The sequence below is a fragment of the Doryrhamphus excisus genome, linkage group LG7, assembly GCF_037039965.1.
Source record: "Doryrhamphus excisus strain RoL-2023G ecotype Guam linkage group LG7, RoL_Dexc_Guam_v1.1, whole genome shotgun sequence".
NCBI lineage: Eukaryota > Metazoa > Chordata > Actinopteri > Syngnathiformes > Syngnathidae > Doryrhamphus > Doryrhamphus excisus.
The window spans coordinates 9,934,495-9,956,208 of NC_136363.1; the positions used below are offsets into that span (position 1 = coordinate 9,934,495).

At 41.1% G+C, this 21,714-nt stretch overlaps 1 protein-coding gene across 5 annotated transcripts in view; it reads left to right on the forward strand.

The window, feature by feature from the left end:
* Positions 1-20,823, forward strand: part of trappc9 (trafficking protein particle complex subunit 9) — a 118,346-nt gene extending 97,523 nt beyond the window's left edge. For all 5 annotated transcript variants that reach the window (XM_078792056.1, XM_078792054.1, XM_078792055.1 and 2 more), the window contains 2 exons: positions 18,977-19,200; positions 20,475-20,823. In XM_078792056.1, coding sequence (XP_078648182.1) covers positions 18,977-19,200; positions 20,475-20,654 — 404 coding nt within the window. In that variant the 3' untranslated portion in view covers positions 20,655-20,823. The remainder of the gene's footprint in view (positions 1-18,976; positions 19,201-20,474) is intronic.
* Positions 20,824-21,714: the final 891 nt, after the last annotated feature.

Here is a 21,714-nt window from a genome sequence, read left to right on the forward strand (position 1 = left end):
TGCTAATGATGATGGCGGTCACAGCCCCACAACCAGAGACGAGGGTTGCCGCTATTCCTAGAAGCAACACTTTTTATTTAGAAGCCACGTGTCGACTGCTGCATCTCACTGCTAGTTTTTTATTTTTTTTCCCCCCTCACTTCATTAATCTGTTCATTTATTCAGCGCACTACTCCTAATCTAATTTTTGTGCCGCTCATTCATCATGCTGGGGGGCATTGCCTCCTTCAGCGGCTCCTTCTCTCTCTCTCTCTCTCTCTGTGGTTTTACAGATATTAGTAATCAGAAAGGATGAGGAAAGGCACTCCTGCATCTGCAAGCAAGTCAATCAGTCTACGTCAGTGGCTCCTAAACCTTTCACAGTCGCGTACCCATTCAGACATTTGACTGGATGTCATGTACTAGCCTACGCCTGCACGCTAACAAAAAACGCCCAATCCCAAAAACATACAATTACACGTCTTTTGCTGTGCTGTGTTTGGCAACAAAATGCAAATCAACTCATGTTACACGTAAATGTAATAATTATGATTGTGAACAACAATGGCGTACAGAACGTACAGAAACCTATAAGGAAATTAATTCAATACCAGGCTTATTACGGAGCCAAATGGACATATGAGCACGTATGGCGTGAGATTGATTATGCGCCGAGCAAAAAATGCACAGGAGCACGGAGCGTGCGTGATTAAAGCTCACTTCTGTGCATTTACGCACAGAATTAACATTTGTGAACAAGGACGGGGTGAAATAAAAAAAAAAAAAAGTACACATTGTCTGTGCAGCATCGGAGAAAGTCATACACACATGGTGTGTTCATGGCTGCAAGAAGAAAACACATTATTTGCACTTGCATGTGCAAAATTGGCGGTCTTTCTAACATAGTCAGTGCATCCAGTCAGCAAACAAATGATAGGCTTGGAGAACACTCTCATTTAGCACGGTGTTTAATCCCGAAAAAGCTTCAAGTTCTTGAAAAAAGCTTCAAGATTAAACACAACGTTATTATCAAACACACAGAACAATGAACAACTTACTACTTACTACTTACTACTTGTGTAAGCCAACTCTTCTACTACTCTAACATTAAAATTCATCAAAACGTCTGTGCTGTTATATTTCTATTTTCTACCGCTTTTTCCTCACGAGGGCCGCGGGGGTGCTGGAGCCCATCCCAGCTGTCTTCGGGCCAGAGGCGGGGTACACCCTGGACTGGTGGACTCGAACACTGGTCCTCCTAGCTGTGAGGTCTGCGCACTAACCACTCGACTGCCGTGCCGCCATATTTCTAACAGTTAATAACAAATTATTAACTATTGCCCACTTGAAATTTCTCACACAGCTCTGCAAAACACCCACTGTAACTTTAGAGTAGTTAACCGAATCGCCATTAAATTTAGCACACACCTTTAGGAGCCTAACAAGGACATTTTTGTAAAGTTCGAACAAGATTGTTTGGAAAAAACAAACGAAAAAAATAGGCGCGACTTAGCAACTTATGCTCCATAAATCATTGATCCTTTGTCTGATTAAAAAACTTTTAAAAAAGCATTACAAAAGCACAAAAGCATTACAAAAAAAAATCTCACTGACTGTGGTCAATGCACAGACTGATGCGGCGATGTCCATAACGCTCCCAACAGGAAATCGTAACCATATACAGTATGCTGATTCTTTGCTTCTCATAGATAACGACACAGAACAACAACAACATCGAAGCGGTCCGAGCAGCACAAGCAAAGCATTTAATACTGCAGCCTGACAGCTAATCAATGGCTTTAAACCTCATAGCTGAGTCAAGCAATAACTTCCTTGGGGTTCATCACAACAAGTGATAGCTCACAGGAAAGGTTCGTTTCACCGGAAAAAGGACATTGTCAAGAGACCATTGATGTAGAAGACATTAATATATGATATACATATACTTGTCTGATTTGCACAAAGGGTGGGGCTTTTTTTTTTTAAACTGATGGACAGTTGGCAGTAGGCATGGGCCGGTTACTGGTTTTGAAGTTATACCACCGTATGAAATGATCTGTCATACCGTTCCACTTGATTTCATTCAATGGCATTTTTTAGTTTTTGTAGGATACAGGATTAGCCACATATTTAACAGAGCTTGTTTTTAGATGTGTAGTGAAGCCTGTTTTATAGTAGTGGGCACATACACAGGATGGGATCCTCTATCTCTGCCCACAAAGAAGCAGGTTCTTCCTTCATTGGCATCCTTAAGGCGACTGTCCTGTTGTAAGAGTGGACTTGGAAACTGTCTTCACTGGCGTTATTGTCAGAATCAGAATCAGAAAAGGGTTTATTGCCACGTGTTACTTCGAGTGTCTGTCCTCCTGGCCCCACTCCTTCATGTCACATTGTTGTTTGGGATATATGGAATCTCTTACATTCATTCATTCATTTTCTACCGCTTTTCCTCACGAGGGTCGCAGGGGTGCTGGACCCTATCCTAGTTGTCTTTGGGCGAGACTTTACATACACCCTGGACTGGTGGCCAGCCAATCACAGGGCACATGTAGACAAACAACCATTCACACTCACATTCATACCTATGGACAATTTGGAGTGGCCAATTAACCTAGCATGTTTTTGGAATGTGGGAGGAAACCGGAGTACCCGGAGAAAACCCACGCATGCACGGGGAGAACATGCAAACTCCACACAGAGATGGCCAAGGGTGGAATTGAACCCTGGTCTCCTAGCTTACTGGAGTACGAAACAATTATTATTTATTTGATCTTATTTGAGCTCTGTGTATCTGCACTCGACTACTCTGGCTTAGGCTGCATTGTCAAGCACAGAACCAGTGTAGAAAATGACAAAAAAATTATTAAAAAGGCGAGGTAGTTTGTTTTTCTGGTGACGTAGGTGCAGACACATCATTATGAAAAATACAAAATATACAGAATATACAGTATAAATATATGTACACAGTCTGTTTTTTGTTTGTTATTCCGGAAGTGCAGTCTGATTGTTTTTCCTAAAAGTCCAAACTGGGCGTTAATGTAACGCTAAGGGTTGTTTGCCTCTTTACTCTCAGCTGACCTCTGCATCTTTCCAATTAAGTCCAATTAGCTCGAGTTAGTTATTGCAGAGATGCAACAAGTCTGTTCCAATCCAAATATTCAGGAGGAAGTCTAAGCGTTAAGAGACTTCTCGCCCTCCTGCCCTGGCAGCTTATATCAGCTTTGGTTCTATTTGCCGGTGCAGCGCAGGGTATTTGTTTTTACCGGCACAAAACAAGCTCTTAAATGAAGTCCACTTGCCCTTTCGCAGCAGGCGGTGGCCGACGAGCGAAACACTTACCAGGATGTGACATCCTGTACATCTGCCTTGCTTTTTGAGCCTCGCTGGGAGTTCATTTGTACGCAAAAAGTACTTAGCACCTCCATCACTCAACTCCTGAATGCAAATGGTCAAGTCTAGGTCATTCGCTCTGCCGCTTCGAGCCTTTTTGACCGTCTTCCCGACAACATCAGTCTGGACCAATTTAGGAATGACCGCCTCCACTCACCCCCCCTCCCCACCCCCTCTCCAAAGACATCAACCTCTATTGAGCATGACAGAAGTCCATCAATAAACCAGTGTGTGTTCGTAACTTGGTGCCCTCATTGGCAACCATGTCTGAGCTACTTCCAGAGGCAGCACTCACCCAGGTTGGATTATTAAAGCTGAATCATTCAAAGGGCAGAGAGGTGGACAGAGGGAGAAAAACACTTAGGTTTGGACGTCATCTCTTTTATTGATATCGATTAGTATCCATTTATGGCCAGCCTGTCAGTAGATCGATAAATGGATCTTTATTGATCATTTACACTATAATGTATTTGTCAAGTCACTTACTATAGTAATGCAAGGGTTGCCTATTAATACAAATTGACTTTTTACTGATGTTCTGACTGGAATATGTGCCCATAATGCTTGTTATATACTATGGAGGACCAAAACTGCCAAAATAATAAATAAATAAAAGTGGAAATAAAAACAAAAAAAAAGAAGAAAAAATTAAATACAAAAAATAAATATAATTGGAAATAAAAACAAAATTTTTTATTTTTTTTTAATCTTGTTTTTTATTTTTGTATTTATTTTTGCTTTTATTTATTTATTTATTTATTTATATATTTTTTTATTTTTGTTGTTATTTCCATTTATATATATTTTTTATTTAATTTTTTTTCATTTTCGTTTTTATTTTCACTTTTATTTATTTATTTATGTATTATTTTGGCAGTTTTGGTCCTCAGAAATGCAGAAGGAAAAACTATTCAACTGAGGGGGCGGTCCTAAGTGTGTCTTGGGTTGAACTGCTCGCCTATTGGTTGATCGACATGTGAGTGCGAAAATCGACTAGGTATGCCTGCAAACAGCCACAGCAAGAGGAAGTCACCACACCACTCTTGTCCGATTCGTCCGAAGTTGAAGCTTGTGAAAGCAGAAAGTAAAGAAAGAGTCAACACACCTGAACTGGAATTAAGTAAAAGCGTAACACATCAGCTGTTTCATACTTACCACGTTCCAAATCATCCAAACGATTGGCAGCGTCCCTGAGAAGCTCGGACACCGACTTCCTGGTGGACCCCGCCATTATTGTCCCGATAAATGTATACTTTTCTCCCTGTATACGTCCTCTTGCTGTGTTCGTTTGCAGGCATACCTAGTCGATTTTCGCACTCACATGTCGATCAACCAATAGGCGAACAGTTCAACCCAAGACACACTTAGGACCGCCCCCTCATTTGAATAGTTTTTCCTTCTGCATTTCTATGAGGACCAAAACTGGCAAAATAATAAATAAATAAAAGTGAAAATAAACACAAAAATGAAACAAAATCAAAAAATTAAATACAAAAAATAAATATAAATGGAAATAAAAACAAAAATAAAAAATATATACATAAATAAATAAATAAATACAAGTAAAAATAAATACAAAAATAAAAAAGATTCAAAAATTAAAAAAAACATTATTTTTGTTTTTATTTCCATTTATATTTATTTTTTTGTATTTAATTTTTTTTTATTTTTTTTCATTTTTGTTTTTATTTCCACTTTTATTTATTTATTTATTTATTTATTTATTATTTTGGCAGTTTTGGTCCTCCATAGTTATAGAGCACCATTGTGAGGGAAAATCTCACTGGTTGCTGGACAGTTGGAATTCATGACCGCCTGACGGGAAAAACCTCCTTGCTCATGGGCACGATCAACAAAGACAAGACAAGCCCACGCATACGCCATCCATTTCACAAAAAAGTAGGCTTCGCTACACCTCTTGAAATAACTGCCAAGTATTGGTCTTTTGATTATTTTCTTTTCTTTTCAGTGAATAGACTAACCTAGCATTATGTTATTGTTATAATGTGGTTGTAATGTTAGCACTGGACTGTAGCACACGTAGCTATGCTAGTGTCGCTAGAGTGTCTGTCCTCCTGGTCCCACTCCTTAATGTCACATTGTTGTTTGGGATATATGGAATCTCTTACATTTATACTGGAGTACCATTCATTCATTCATTCATTTTCTACCGCTTTTTCCTCACAAGGGTTGTGGGGGTGCTGGAGCCTATCCCAGCTGTCTTTGGGCAAGACATTACATACACCCTGGACTGGTGGCCAGCCAATCACAGGGCACATATAGACAAACAACCATTCACACTCACATTCATACCTATGGACAATTTGGAGTGGCCAATTAACCTAGCATGTTTTTGGAATGTGGGAGGAAACCGGAGTACCCGGAGAAAACCCACACATGCACAGGGAGAACATGCAAACTCCACACAGAGATGGCCGAGGGTGGAATTGAACCGTGGTCTCCTGGCTTACTGGAGTACCAAACAATTATTATTTATTTGAGCTCTATGTATCTGCACTCGACTATTCTGGCTTAGGCTGCATTGTCAAGCACAGAGCCAGTGTAGAAAAATGACAAAAATTTTAATTAAAAAGGCGAGGTAGTTTGTTTTTTTTTGTATCAAACAAAAGTATTGAACCGGAACACAAACATATTGAACTGAACCGAACCGTGAAAGTATGTATTGTTGCACCCCTAATGTTTATGTATTTACATTTACATACAGTGAAGAAAATAAGTATTTGAACACCCTGCTATTTTGCTATTTCTCCCACTTAGAAATCATGGAGGGGTCTGAAATTTTCATCGTAGGTGCATGTCCACTGTGAGAGAGATAAACTAAAAAGAAAAATCCAGAAATCACAATGCATGATTTTTTAACAATTTATTTGTGTGATACAGCTGCTAATTGAATTGAATTGCTACTTGCTAAGTATTTGAACACCTGAGAAAATGAATGTTAATATTTGGTACAGTAGCCTTTGTTTGCTATTACAGAGGTCAAACGTTTCCTGTAGTTTTTCACCAGGTTTGCACACACTGCAGGAGGGATCTTGGCCCACTCCTCCACACAGATCTTCTCTAGATCAGTCAGGTTTCTGGGCTGTCGCTGAGAAACACGGAGTTTGAGCTCCCTCCAAAGATTTTCGATTGGGTTCAGGTCTGGAGACTGGCTGGGCCATGCTAGAACCTTGATATGCTTCTTACGGAGCCACTCCTTGGTTTTCCTGGCTGTGTGCTTCGGGTCGTTGTCGTGTTGGAAGACCCAGCCACGACCCATCTTCAATGCTCTGACAGAGGGAAGGAGGTTGTTCCCCAAAATCTCACAATACACGGCCCCAGTCATCCTCTCTTTAATGCAGTGCACTCGTCCTGTCCCATGTGCAGAAAAACACCCCCAAAGCATGATGCTACCACCCCCATGCTTCACAGTAGGGATGGTGTTCTTCGGATTGTACTCTTCATTCTTCTTCCTCCAAACACGCTTATTGGAATTATGACCAAAAAGTTCTATTTTGGTCTCATCTGACCATAAAACTTTCTCCCATGACTCCTCTGTATCATCCAAATGGTCATATGCAAACTTAAGACGGGCCTTGACATGTGCTGGTTTAAGCAGGGGAACCTTTCGTGCCATGCATGATTTCACATCATGACGTCTTAGTGTATTACCTACAGTAACCTTGGAAACGGTGGTCCCAGCTCTTTTCAGGTCATTGACCAAGTCCTGTCGTGTAGTTCTGGGCTGATTCCTCACCTTTCTTAGAATCATTGAGACCCCACGAGGTGATATCTTGCATGGGGCTCCACTCCGATTGAGATTGACCGTCATGTTTAGCTTCTTCCATTTTCTAATGATAGCTCCAACAGTGGACCTTTTTTCACCAAGCTGCTTGGTAATTGCTCCGTAGCCCTTTCCAGCCTTGTGGAGGTGTACAATTTTGTCTCTGGTGTCTTTGGACAGCTCTTTGGTCTTCGCCATGTTACAAGTTAAAGTCTTACTGATTGTATGGGGTGGACAGGTGTCTTTATGCAGCTAACGACCTCAAACAGGTGCATCTGATTCAGGATGATACATGGAGTGCAGGTGGACTTCTAATGGGCAGACTAACAGGTCTTTCAGGGTCAGAATTCTAGATGATACACAGGTGTTCAAATACTTATTTGCAGCTGTATCACACAAATAAATTGTTAAAAAATCATGCATTGTGATTTCTGGATTTTTCTTTTTAGTTTATCTCTCTCACAGTGGACATGCACCTACGATGAAAATTTCAGACCCCTCCATGATTTCTAAGTGGGAGAAATAGCAAAATAGCAGGGTGTTCAAATACTTATTTTCTTCACTGTATGTCAGACCTTTTATTATTTGCTTTGCATGTCTTTACTGTAGGGCTTGACGCTACCCTATGGTTAAAATAATACAATGAATGTTTTCTAGACTGGAAGGCTATTTAAAGATCAAACCTGCGTACGGAGGGAATATTGTATTGGTTTTTTTTTTTCTTGGTTTATTTGAGGGTAATTTGTTGTGAATCGGCTGTCACGCCGCTAAAATTGTAGCTATTTCTTACCCCCCGGGAAAATAAAACAGGAATTTGTATGCTATTTTCGATGCAGGAAGGTGTCAGGAGCAGGCTGATGCAATGAGTGCAGCCTGTACCCAGTTTTTGTTTGTGCTGATTGATCACACACAGATATAGATGTTGTTGCAGTTTTTTTGGTGGGGGAGGGGGAGTAATTAGATTCACAGAAACCCAGGATTGCATCTTAGGGTATTGGCTATTGTGGTATCGGACATTATTCAGCCATAGATCACTTACACTACATCAGGCAAATTGAGGCAACCGGACTAATTTGCTCTGTCATCCACCTACTGGTTTAGTTTGAGCATACACACACACACATACACACACACACGCAAAATTGTATTCTTTTGTCTCCACGGTGTGACGCTAAGTGCTTTGCTATCCTTACTTTTAAATTGGAGAGCATTTATCTGCAGGCCCGGTAATAGGAACCTGTTAAGATCCACACAGTAGACTCATTAATGGCTAGTAAACATCTGAACAGGCAGTAGCGCTTTTGATTTGTTTGTGCATCACCAAGGACGACATATGCACACACATATACCACACCAATAATTACACTTTGCCTCATTACTAATCCTGGATGTGTCAAAGCTATGAAAGTTGGTTATTCTGGTCTCCACAAGCAGCAGCATTCCCCCAGCGATTAGTATTGTGTTTCAAAATAAGATAAAGAATGGAGGGAGATAGGAAGGAGAGTTGTTTTTCTTAATGAGATCACTGCGTCTCATCAATCCCCGATGAATCACGGCTAGCCCAGCAGGTGACTGAAGTCATTTTTTTAAAGACATTGATTGCCATTTATCCCGCGGAGGAAATAATAATGTCCTAGGTAGCTGTCTGTAGTCGTTTGCTTCTGACAGCTCATTACCTTGCAAACTAAAGTTACACTTTGGACACGTTTTCTCCCATTTCTGCTTCCCAGATGCCATCCTCTCTAAAAAAAAAAAAAAAAAAAAATGTTATTTAATGCTAATTAACCCAAACAAATAGCATATTTTATTTTATTATAGTTATATTCTATCAATTTATGAAATACTGATTCATTCATTCATTTTCTGCCACTTTTCCTCACAAGGGTCGCGGGGGATGCTGGAGCCTATCCCAGCTGTCTTCGGGCGAGAGGTGGGGTACACCCTGGACTGGTCGCCAGCCAATCACAGGGCACATATAGACAAACAACCATTCACACTCACATTCATACCTATGGACAATTTGGAGTGGCCAATTAACCTAGCATGTTTTTGGAATGTGGGAGGAAACCGGAGTATCCGGAGAAAAACCCACGCATGCACGGGGAGAACATGCAAACTCCACACAGAGATGGCCGAGGGTGGAATTGAACCCTGGTCTCCTAGCTGTGAGGTCTGCGCGCTAACCACTCGACTCGATTTCAGACTGAAATAAAAAATATGATGTATATTTTTTACCATAGTTTCTTGGATTTTGACATTTTTGGTCATTACAGCTTTAAGCGTGAGTTTTTAAAAATAGCTTAGCTTTTTCTTTTAATGTCTTAATACCTGCTAGGCAACGCTGTCATCTGTCGGATTAGTTTAGCCTTAACATAATGGCCACATCAAGTAACACCCAGTGTGGTGTTCTCACATCCAACAACAACAACAACAACAACAAGAGCACCATTCCACAGCAGGTTGTGAGTGGGTGAATACTCTCAGCTTTGTGGTGTTCTTTTTTTTTTCCCCAAACATGAGAAAATGACTTTGCTTCCTTCAAGCCTTTAGCTAATGCCTGGGAAATCCTCTTCATGTCAACCCCCCCTTCATCTGCGTCATCAGGAGCAATTTTTGCTGCTTTCAGCCTCCCACATGACGGCTTGCTTGCTGGAGACGCGTAGAGAACCCTAGAATTTGAGCAAAAGCAGCTTGCCTGCCTTTCAACTAAGCTGGTAGTCAGGCAGACAACACGGGTAAAGGTTTAGTAGCAACGTGTTTGGATGCGTTTAAAAAAAAAAAAAACATAAAGTCCCTGATGCATATCATCGCTGTTGCACCTCCAAATGTTGTTTTGCATCCAAACAACAGTACATGTGCTCATTTAGTACAGTTTTTGCACCTCATTATGTTTCCCAAGCGGCAGTGCGACAAAGAAAAGGAAAGCCATCACCCTGGAAGCTCAGAGAGAGGAGAAACACCCACCAATATTGGCTACTCTTTTGGTCTCAAACAATAGTCGGGGTATTAACTCATACAGTCCCAGTACCGACCATTTTTGACAAATTTGATTGAATATTGTGTTCTATGGCTATATACCATTTTACCATATTTAAGGGTTAGGGTTAGGGTTAGGGTTAATAAAAATATATGTTATCATATTTTTATAATATTTTTAATATTAATAATATTTATTTCATAATAATAATATTTGAATACTATATTTTTAAAATTACCATATTTTCTGGACTATAAGTTGCACTTTTTTTCATAGGTTTGCTGTTCCTGCGACTTATAAATGAAAAAACTGGGAAAAAAAATCTGTATTAACGCCGTGTTGCATTTTTATGCTGTATCGGGCCGATAATTATCGTACATTCCTAGTATGCCGTACTTTCCAGACTAAAAGTCACACTTTTTTTCATAGGTTGGCTGTTCCTGCGACTTATACTCCAAAGCGACTCATAAATGAAAAAAGTGTTTATGTTCCATAAACACCTTTTCTGTTCATGTTTATTTTTTGTGTAGCTGAATAAGCATTGTGTTAGCATATCTTACACCTATTCAGCCTGTTCTCTATTCTTTTATTGTTAGAACTTGCCTTCCAAGAGCACGTAATGTCTGTTTTGGTCAAGTAGTTTGTAAAATAAATTACCCGCAAAAAAAATGCGACTTATACTTCAGTGCGACTTATGTATGTTTTTTTCTACCTAATCATGCATTTTTGTCCTTGTGCGACTTATACTCCGGAGTGACTTATAGTCCAGAAAATACGGTAATTATGGCTCATACAAAAAGAAAGACGAGGCTCCCGCTTTTCATCAGAAGAAAAAAGTTTGTTTCTACCTTTTTCCGATCTGTAGTAATCAGCAGTAGAACATAGGTAAGTTTCAGGAAAATATCAGTTCCCGACTAAAAAAAAAAAAAAAGATACTATTCAAGCAGAACTTTTCACTTGTTAATATTTTTGTTTTTTATGACAGCATAAATATCTGAACAACTATGCCACAGCTTAAGAGACACATCAAAATAATTAATTGACGACATCTTTGGTATTGAATGAGTCAAGGATTAAGATGATTGAATGTTAGAGGGGTCATGGAGTCGGTGCGCTGTTACAAAGAGTCCAATCTTTGTGATCTTTGTGAAATTGTGTCATACATATTTCATGTTTATTGTATTTGTATTTAAAAGAAGTCTGACATGTGGTACTCGTACCACAACAGCTTTCATCTAATGGCAGGAAAAGTCCAATAGTTTCAATCCGATACGTGTTGAGGCTGAGAAAAGCAATAGCATGCACGTCACGAATAAATTGTTCCTTTGATTGAGCTGAAATCCATGAAGCACAGAAGTCGCCATTAGGCGCAGTAGAAAGGAGCGGAATCATCATCATAATAATAATAAGAGATAAAATGTACAATAGCATTAGTGTTATAGCTCGTCTTTCAGCTTTGCAAACAATGACGCCGTGACTCTTATCAGCGTAATGAAAGCTAATCATGTAAATAGCTAATTCTGGCCCATTAAGCAAAGACTCACATGTCAGCAAAACAACATAAATACGTTTGGACAAAAGGAATTCCACTGCCGCCACGCCTAAGGTTATCGGAAGTCGATTCATTTGCATAATTAGGGTGGCAACATATTAAGCGAGGAGGCAGGCGAGCAGAGGCGAGTAATGAGGCGGGGAAGAAGGGTAAAACGTGTAGTTGGGCACATGACAGCAGCCTGGTTGATGTTTAGACCTCGCTATAGTGGAACTCTCTGGGGAGGCTCGCTAATGACTTTGATTTTTCGTGAGACGAGTCAAAACAATCATTGCCTCTTCTCGCATGCGCCTTTTTGTTTGAGCCGTACCTTATGGACTACAAAGCGTCCCCATCTGTTGATACGTATCATATATCATGTCTGATTTTTCTAAGCGACCGCGTGAAATCAGCTTCATTGCATTGGTAGCATTTGAAGTAGCTAAGCTAGCCGAGTAGCCCCTCTCTAAAAGCCCACATTTGATGTTGTTATTAAAATATTAACAAATTGTTGTTGTTAAAATAACACAAAATCATCATATGACTAACTCACTACATTTTTGCGGTTAGTTTTTACACAGAAAACTTTTATTTGTGTATGAGGACGGGAATAACAAGCTTCATTGCATCGGTTGCCTTTGAAGGAGCTAGCTTAGTAGCCCCTTTTACACAACCTGTAAAAAACTGACATTTTTCAGGCAGCTGTCATTTTTCTAACTTTGTATAAAAGGCACTGAAACATGTGATTATTTGTGTTTGGGGACGGGAATAACGAGCTTCATTGCATCGGTTGCCTTTGAAGCAGCTAGCTTAGTAGCCCCTTTTACACAGCCTGTAAAAACTGACATTTTTCAGGCGGCTGTCATTTTTCCAACTTTGTTTGTATAAAAGGCACTGAAACATCATGTGATTATTTGTGTTTGGGAACGGGAGGGAATAACGAGCTTCATTGCATCGGTTGTCTTTGAAGCAGCTAGCTTAGGAGCCCCTTTTACACAGCCTGTAAAAACTGACATTTTTCAGGCGGCTGTCATTTTTCCAACTTTGTATAAAAGGCACTGAAACATCATGTGATTGTGTTTGGGGACGGGAATAACGAGCTTCATTGCATCGGTTGCCTTTGAAGCAGCTAGCTTAGTAGCCCCTTTTACACAGCCTGTAAAAACTGGCATTTTTCAGGCGGCTGTCATTTTTCCAACTTTGTTTGTATAAAAGGCACTGAAACATCATGTGATTATTTGTGTTAGGGAACGGGAGGGAATAACGAGCTCCATTGCATCGGTTGTCTTTGAAGCAGGAGCTTAGTAGCCCCTTTTACACAGCCTGTAAAAACTGACATTTTTCAGGCGGCTGTCATTTTTCCAACTTTGTTTGTGTAAAAGGCACTGAAATATCATGTGATTATTTGCGTTTGGGGACGGAATAACGAGCTTCATTGCATCGGTTGTCTTTGAAGCAGCTAGCTTAGTAGCCCCTTTTACACAGCCTGTAAAAACTGACATTTTTCAGGCGGCTGTCATTTTTCCAACTTTGTTTGTATAAAAGGCACTGAAACATCATGTGATTATTTGTGTTTGGGAACGGGAGGGAATAACGAGCTTCATTGCATCAGTTGTCTTTGAAGCAGCTAGCTTAGGAGCCCCTTTTACACAGCCTGTAAAAACTGACATTTTTCAGACGGCTGTCATTTTTCTAATTTTGTTTGTATAAAAGGCACTGAAACATCATGTGATTATTTGTGTTTGGGAACGGGAGGGAATAACGAGCTCCATTGCATCGGTTGTCTTTGAAGCAGCTAGCTTAGTAGCCCCTTTTACACAGCCTGTAAAAACTGACATTTTTCAGGCGGCTGTCATTTTTCCAACTTCGTTTGTGTAAAAGGCACTGAAATATCATGTGATTATTTGCGTTTGGGGACGGAATAACGAGCTTCATTGCATCGGTTGTCTTTGAAGCAGCTAGCTTAGTAGCCCCTTTTACACAGCCTGTAAAAACTGACATTTTTCAGGCGGCTGTCATTTTTCCAACTTTATTTGTATAAAAGGCACTGAAACATCATGTGATTATTTGTGTTTGGGAACGGGAGGGAATAACGAGCTTCATTGCATCGGTTGTCTTTGAATCAGCTAGCTTAGGAGCCCGTTTTACACAGCCTGTAAAAACTGACATTTTTCAGACGGCTGTCATTTTTCCAACTTTGTTTGTATAAAAGGCACTGACACATCATATGAACACCTCACGGCAGTTATGTTTTACACCGGAAACTTATTTATTCCAGTCTTAGCAGCTAAGCTAGCTCAACGTTCTGACTGACACATTGTTTATGGCTATTTTGCAGGATATCTGTATGAAAGAAGCTCATGGAAAGCCGACTTCGGTATTAAAGCCTTACACATTTTTGCGTTAACTGAATTATTGAAAGGTTATTATATCCACGTTATCTTTATTGACTATATCTCCCGCCAGAATCAATACACTGTCAGCATGACTTTATAATTGCATTTTTTTTTCATCTTCGGCGTTTACAAAGGTGACAGTAAATAGTCACAAAATGAACACCGCTTGATTTTTTTTTGGTAGAAAACTTATTAGATTCTCTGTGTACTTTAGGACCCGATAAGGAAATCAGATCTTCGTTCATACAATAATCATGATATCATATGGGCATGAGCTGAAATGATAGATAACTGTTGCTATTACAGTTTTACACAAATAAACACTTTATCAGATAATATTGATGTAGCAGCTGTTTTTTCCTCGCTTCACTGCTCGCCGCTATCTGCAGAGAGGGAGATAACCCAAATGATTTTCCAAATTTATGTGATTCGCTTGAACTGGCATCTTCTGACCATCTGGATGGCAGCGTACCTTCAGACTCGGAATAAGGAACGTATTTCCAGATGCTGTCTTTCATTGCTCTTCTTTCTTTGTGTTGCGTTTCCTTTCCGGAAGCACTCAAATTTCACATGGAATGGTATAATTATACACAACGTACGTAGACGCCGTTGATTTCAAGCAGCCGGATCATGCTGTACTCCCTTGACGTCCGTGGCGTCAACACAAAAAGCTATCGTTTGCGGCCTTTGGGTTGTATCTGAAGCAGTGTCGTGATTCAAATTTGATACACATTGATTTTTCTCCTGGAGTGACTCCTGGATGGGACAGAACATGCAGTAACTGTGTCTTCTTTTCTTAAAATCTATCTACTGTGTAGGTTTAATGGAAATTCAGAAGCTAATATTTCATCTGTAATAACCAGACATATAAATGGAAATCTATTACCGCTACGTTTATTAGTACAGGTCGATAACAACGTATGAAAGGATGCTAGGGCCAGTGATATCAGTGAAAAAACATATTTTTAGTATGGACTTCAATCTGAAATAATATTTGGGAATTTTCTTCTTATATTGAAATGACTTTATTCCCATAACGTTATTTTCCCAAAATTATAGCTTTATTTTGTTAGGTATCCTTCTCATAATATTACATATACATACATTAATTCATTACATATTCAATTTCCGATATCGATCCCTAATAACAATGCATTACTTTGTGCATAAAATACGACTGAATTGGGATATTTATCATCTTTAAGGGAAAACAGATCCTCATGACACCCTAGATATGTTTGAATTTAGGATACAAATTCCCCACAGGAAGTAGTGCTTTTAACTTGATCTGAACTTAATCTGTTCCAGGGTCAAACTGTGTTCAAATTCATTTTCAGTTGTCCCCTCACTATGCCGCGCACCCACTCTATTGCGTTTTGTCTGATTGTGTCGACTATGGCTGCACAGTGGACGAGTGGTTTGTATGCAGGCCTCACAGCTAGGAGACCCATGTTCAATTCCACCCGTGGCCATCTCTGCGTGGAGTTTACATGTTCTCCCCATGCATGCCTGCGTCTTCCGTTTTCTGTCCCTGTGATTGGCTGGCCACCAGTCCAGGGTGTACCCCACCTCTCACCTGAAGACAGCTGGGATAAGCTCCAGCTCCCCCGTGACCCTTGTGAGAATAAGCAGTAGAAAATTAATGAATGAATGTATCGACTATATTGGCTAATACAAGCGTAAAGGTAACTATAGGGGTGTTATTCATGTCTAGAGGGCTCTATTCATTCATTCATTTTCTACTGCTTTTTCCTCACGAGGGTCGCGGGGGGTGCTGGAGCCTATCCCATCTGTCTTCGGACGAGAGGCGGGGTACACCCTGGACTGGTGGCCAGCCAATCACAGGGCACATATAGACAAACAACCATTCACACTCACATTCATACCTATGGACAATTTGGAGTCACCAATTAACCTAGCATGTTTTTGGAATGTGGGAGGAAACCGGAGAATTTAACCCTGGTCTCCTAGCTGTGAGGTCTAACCACTAGACCGCCGTGCCGCCCACTTTGAAAAACATTTGACCTTTAATATTTCACTTCTGTGCTACTAAAATGACTTAATATTTTTCATAATATTATTATTTTCCTCATAATATTACAAGTTTATTCTCAGAAAATTGTTTGAAAATTGTCTAAAAAAAAAAGTGGAATAAAAACATCATTTTTCCCCCTACTATAACACACTTCCATACCCATACCAATAAATATTTTCTCAGTTTTTCTCCAATGAGCGAGGCACCGTCTCGTGCTGTAACTCCCCCTCCGTCTTGTCCGCCACACGGTTGCTGTGGCGACTCCTGCAGCAGCAGCAGCAGCAGCAGCAACTCTGCAGACTGCAGCATCTGGCCGGAGGCTGCACGCAATCCAAGCGTCTGTTACATAACACCTTGTTGCTGCTGTAGCCTCCTGTTAGCGCCAGAAGGTTGATTAATAAACAAATCAATTCCTCTGAATGCATTTATGAGCATGTGGCGACAAAGAAATGGTAGAGCCACCTGTTGATCCTGTTTCATTGCCATATTTCTCCCTCCCTTTGCTTTCCTTCTGAATGCCATTTTCTTACTGTGTCTTTAAATAATACCAGATGAAAGCGCCATTCTTTCCCATTATTGTCATTGCACTCCAACTCTACGTTTGTGTGTTTATACGGATGATTATCACAACAAAACCAAACACAGCAGACACAATTACTTGCTAAGAAAGTCCCAATAAGTTTAGAAATATTTGTTTTGGCAAATTGGCTGCATTAGTAATCCTCTGACTTCCCATTGTTGGGATATTCTCTTCCTTTACAACAGGGGTCTCAAACTCAATTTACCTGGGGGCCACCAGAGCTAGGTTCTGGGTAAAGCCGGGCCGCATCAGGTTTAAAAAAAAACAAAAAAAAAACCGCATTTATTAAAAACTGGGGAAAAAAATCAATAAAAAAAACTATCTTCACTGCTTTTGCTTCTGCTATACCCTACACTTTTTCAGTACTTTGGTTCCGGTTTTCCACACCAAAATATCTGATAAAACATTCCACTGTTCTCAAATATCTTCATTTTTATTTTTCTATACACAAAATAAGATTTTAAAAAATAAATAAACAAATTAAGAATAAAGACAATAAATCAATAAATCAGTAATAAGTAAAATAATAATAAAACAGCAAATAAGAAAAACGTAAGAAACCACATACAGTTGGTAGAGAAATTATTTTTTTCAGATTCAAATGTACAGTATTAACAGTTATTTAACCTTTAACATGAACATTAATGAAACTTAATAATTTTCCCCAATTAGCAAGTTAGCATCGTACTCAGTTCCATCTGGGAGCAGCGTCGTAACTTTAACAACATGTTTGATGAGATGCTTTATCTTGACGTGTATTTTCCTTTTTATTCCAAATCATTTCCTGCATTTATTTGTACCCAGCGTCATAAGCCTTTAGCTTCATTGCTAATCCAAAGCAAAACAGGGCGGGGTAACAGGGTAAGGGTAACAGTATGGGCGGGGCAAAATCATGTTAATTGTGTCCGGTGTGCACACAGCTTTAAGCTGTCATTTCAACATTAAACTTTGGTATCTAGGTGGGGGCCTCAAACTAGCGTCTTGCAGGCTGCATTTGGCCCCGCGGGCCGCAAGTTTGAGACCCCTGCTTTACAACTTTAAGGGTTTTACGTGACAAAAAAGGTGATATCATCCCTTTAAAACTGGCTGATCTGAACAGTGCTGCTTAGAATAAACATTAGTTTGCATTCTATTCGTTTCTTTGGTAGGAAATTCGACGATAGTTCTTATTGTTATAGTAACGAAGTCACACTGGACACATGGAAAAAGTACAGTCATAAAAGGATTCAATCCAAAAATGAATAATAGAAAGAGAAGAGCTCTATATCGTCATCCCTCTGTGTTGTCTTGCAGGCCTTTCCGCCTTCTAAAAGTATTGTCTTTACTAGTCTGGAAGGACAACCTCCCCAGATCTCCTTGTAGCGGCACACAGAATCCATGACCCCTCTCTGAGCTTTTGATCGTTTTCTCTTCCATGGTGATGGCTTTCCTTTTCTTTGGCGCAAAAGTGATTCTTCCTCAGTGTGTATTGTATTCATCCCGTTCAGCCATGAGCTTTGGGCAGCAACCAATGGCTGTCAAGATGAGTTGCCTCCATAGGGGGCAGAAATAAGTGAGATCTGGAGAAATCCGTAGTGGAGCCAGATGAGGTGGTCCGGATGCCTCCCCGACACCCCCCTTTAACTGTCCCGGGAAACACCTCAGCGTCCACCGTGAGGAGCTGGATGAAGCAGCCTGGGCTTCTCGTCCCCGCGTCCCGACCTCGGATAAGCGGAAGATGGGCGTTCGTAACCACGAAACATGGTTTTCTGTGTGGACTTCTTCCTTCTTCTCCCGTGACAGTGCAGTATTGGTGGTGCGCCACTCAACCTCACCCCCCCACCCCCCAAATATCAGTCTATCTTCCCTCCCAAACACAGCTCGGCTCTTTCATCAGCTTGTCACACGTCGTCAGCTGCTGTGAGTCACAGTGTTTATCACAGCCCCGGGCGTGACATCGCAGCGCGTGTGACATTTGCCGTGTGTGTGTGTGTGTTATTGTGGGGGTTCGCTTGTTCAAATCAGATGGTGCCGTTGCCCTCCGCATCTCAGCTAAGTAGGGTCATGTGATGAGAGGCGAGCCCCGCGTATTTAGGTGTTTGGTCAAGCATCAAGTGTGAGATTACACAAGCAGGGAACGTCTGACAACAAGCTGCTCTAATGTGGGATGGATTGTGATGTAACAGTCAGGCTGATTTGCATGACACCGCCCTCATGAAACGGGATGAAACACATGACCATGTGCCCCTCTATAGCGCCTCTGCTGGTTACAGTCCAGTACTGCACCCCATTTTGCCTCATGTTTTTGTTTGTCTTCTTCCGCAGACGTGTTGGTCAACGGGAAGCCGTGCGATTGCGACGTGATGGCCGACTGCCGGGTGGGCGACGCCGTGTCCTTGGAGATCAAGCTGACCAACCTGAGCAAGAACTCGGTGGGGCCTCTGGCGCTGACCGTGGTACCCTATCAGGACTACCAGAACGGGGTTCAGAACTACGACCTGGGCGAGGCTGTGACTTTCATCGGGTCCAACACTTTCTACATCGACACGGTCACTACTGCACACTGTTGACACGCACTCCATCTTTCCTGTCAATCCTGGCACAAACGACACAAACATGCTTTATTTTGCATGCATTATTTATGTTCATTTTCTATAAATGACAATAATGTTTTTTCAATTTCCGATATCGATCCCTAATAACAATGCAAAATATGACTAAATTGAGATATTTATCATCTTTAAGGGAAAACAGATCCTCATGACACCCTAGATATGTTTGAATTTAGGATACATTTCCCCACAATTCCCCACAGGAAGTAGTGCTTTTAACTTTAATCTGTTCCAGGGTCAAACTGTGTTCAAATTGTTACATTTTCAGTTGTATGTATGCACTCTATTGCGTTTCGCCTGATTGTATCGACTATGGCTGCATGGTAGCAAGTGGTTTGTATGCAGGTCTCACAGCTAGGAGACCCGAGTTCAATTCCACCCGTGGCCATCTCTGTGTGGAATTTACATGTTCTCCCCGTGCATGCCTGGGTTTTCCGTTTTCTGTCCCTGTGATTGGCTGGCCACCAGTCCAGGGTGTACCCCTCCTCTCACCTGAAGACAGCTGGGATAGGCTCCAGCACCCCCGCGATCCTCGTGAGGATAAGCAATAGAAAATGAATGAATGAATGTATCGACTATATTGGCTAATACAAACGTAAAGGTAACTATAGGGGTGTTATTCATGTCTAGAGGGCTCTATTCATTGATTTATTCATTTTCTACCGCTTTCCTCACAAAGGTTGCGGGGGGTGCTGGAGCCTATCCTAGCTGTCATCAGGCGAGAGGTGGGGTACACCCTGGACTGGTCGCCAGCCAATCACAGGGCACATATAGACAAACAACCATTCACACTCACATTCATACCTATGGACAATTTGGAGTGGCCAATTAACCTAGCATGTTTTTGGAATGTGGGAGGAAACCGGAGTACCCGGAGAAAATCCACGCATGCACGGGGAGAACATGCAAACTCCACACAGAGATGGCCGAGGGTGGAATTGAACCCTGGTGTCCTAGCTGTGAGGTCTGCGTGCGAACCACTCAACCGCCATGCAGCCTAGAGGGCTCTAATCATGTTAAAAACAGGAACCAATTCATTGACCCGTTCATTCATTCATTTATTCATTTATTGAATTCAGTTGAATGGTCCACAACATCAAAGAGAAATCAAAGCTAAGCAAAAGTTTCAGTCATTTTCTGTGAGCTACGGAGCGTAGATCTTTAGAAGAATCGTGGCTAATGATCGTCTACTGCTCTCTTTACATGCGCAGGTCAAAGCCAAAGATAAGTCGGTCTGCACGGGCGCTCTGCTCTTCCTCTACACTGGAGATTTCTACCTTAACATCAAGTTTCAAGACGACAGCGCCGGACGAGAGCTGCCCTTAGCTTGGTTCACGCTACCCAGCGTCCACATCAGAACACGGGACACTCTTCTACAGGCTGCAGCCTGAAGATGCTCCGTATACTGTTAAGCATGTACATGTCTTTTTTTAACAATAGCAGCTAGGCAAGTCATAGCTAGGATGGCCGCATCAAGCATGTAAGTTATTTCTATCCATACAGAAATATGACTCATTATGTGACATTTAAATGTTGTAAATAAAAAACACAAAAATATCATCATTAGAAGTCTTCTATTGTCATAGGCTGTTGTGTCGTGCAGGTGTACCTAATGTTGTGTCTGGACAGTGTATGATGTCTTCACTTGGCAGGAGTGGGATGACTGCACAAGCCCCCCACCCACCCCCAACATACAGGGATTTGGACACACTATTTGTTCACAGGTGCGTTTTACTGATCATCGTTGTGAGTACGTTTTAGTGGTGACTGATTCCATGATGGCGTCCTCGATATTTACATTTCACTGCAGAAGATGGTGTTGTGAAGAAACGCACTCTGCTCACTGCTGCCTCACACTACAGAGAAAGGACAAGGAGAGTTGGCAGGGACAGGAAGTCATACTTTTTTTTATTTATTTATTCATTTTTCTGGTTAAATTTGTTTTTTGCTGTGTTGCATCAGACACGTTTTTGATATTATATACTATGCATGTGTTTGGCAGGAAAGCTCCCTGTCAGATTAGGTGAGTACTACATTAATTGTGAATACAGAATGCATTAGCATGCACCTTCATTTTTTCAAGTTTCCATGTGGAAAAATTCCCACCTTTTTTGCATCTTTTCCTCTGTGGTGTGACTGACAGAAGTAGAAAATGCACTCTTGGGTTGGAGTAGTAATAATAGGAGCGCGTTAAAAGGAGCTGTCGGAGAGAGCAAATGTCTTTTACTTAATAGCCATGACATCCCGGAGCTCTACTGAACACTCTGCTGCGTACCTCCACATGAAAACATTCATGCAAATGAACGTGCACAGGAGGGCCGCAGTCCAATTAAACCCCACTTTTTCTTTTTCCGGGCTTTTCTAGTCTTAAGTCACGTCCATTCATAAAGTCCCACCTTCCACCTTGATATGTAAATGACGCCAGCTTGGATTATTGAGTGTGTGAGCTGA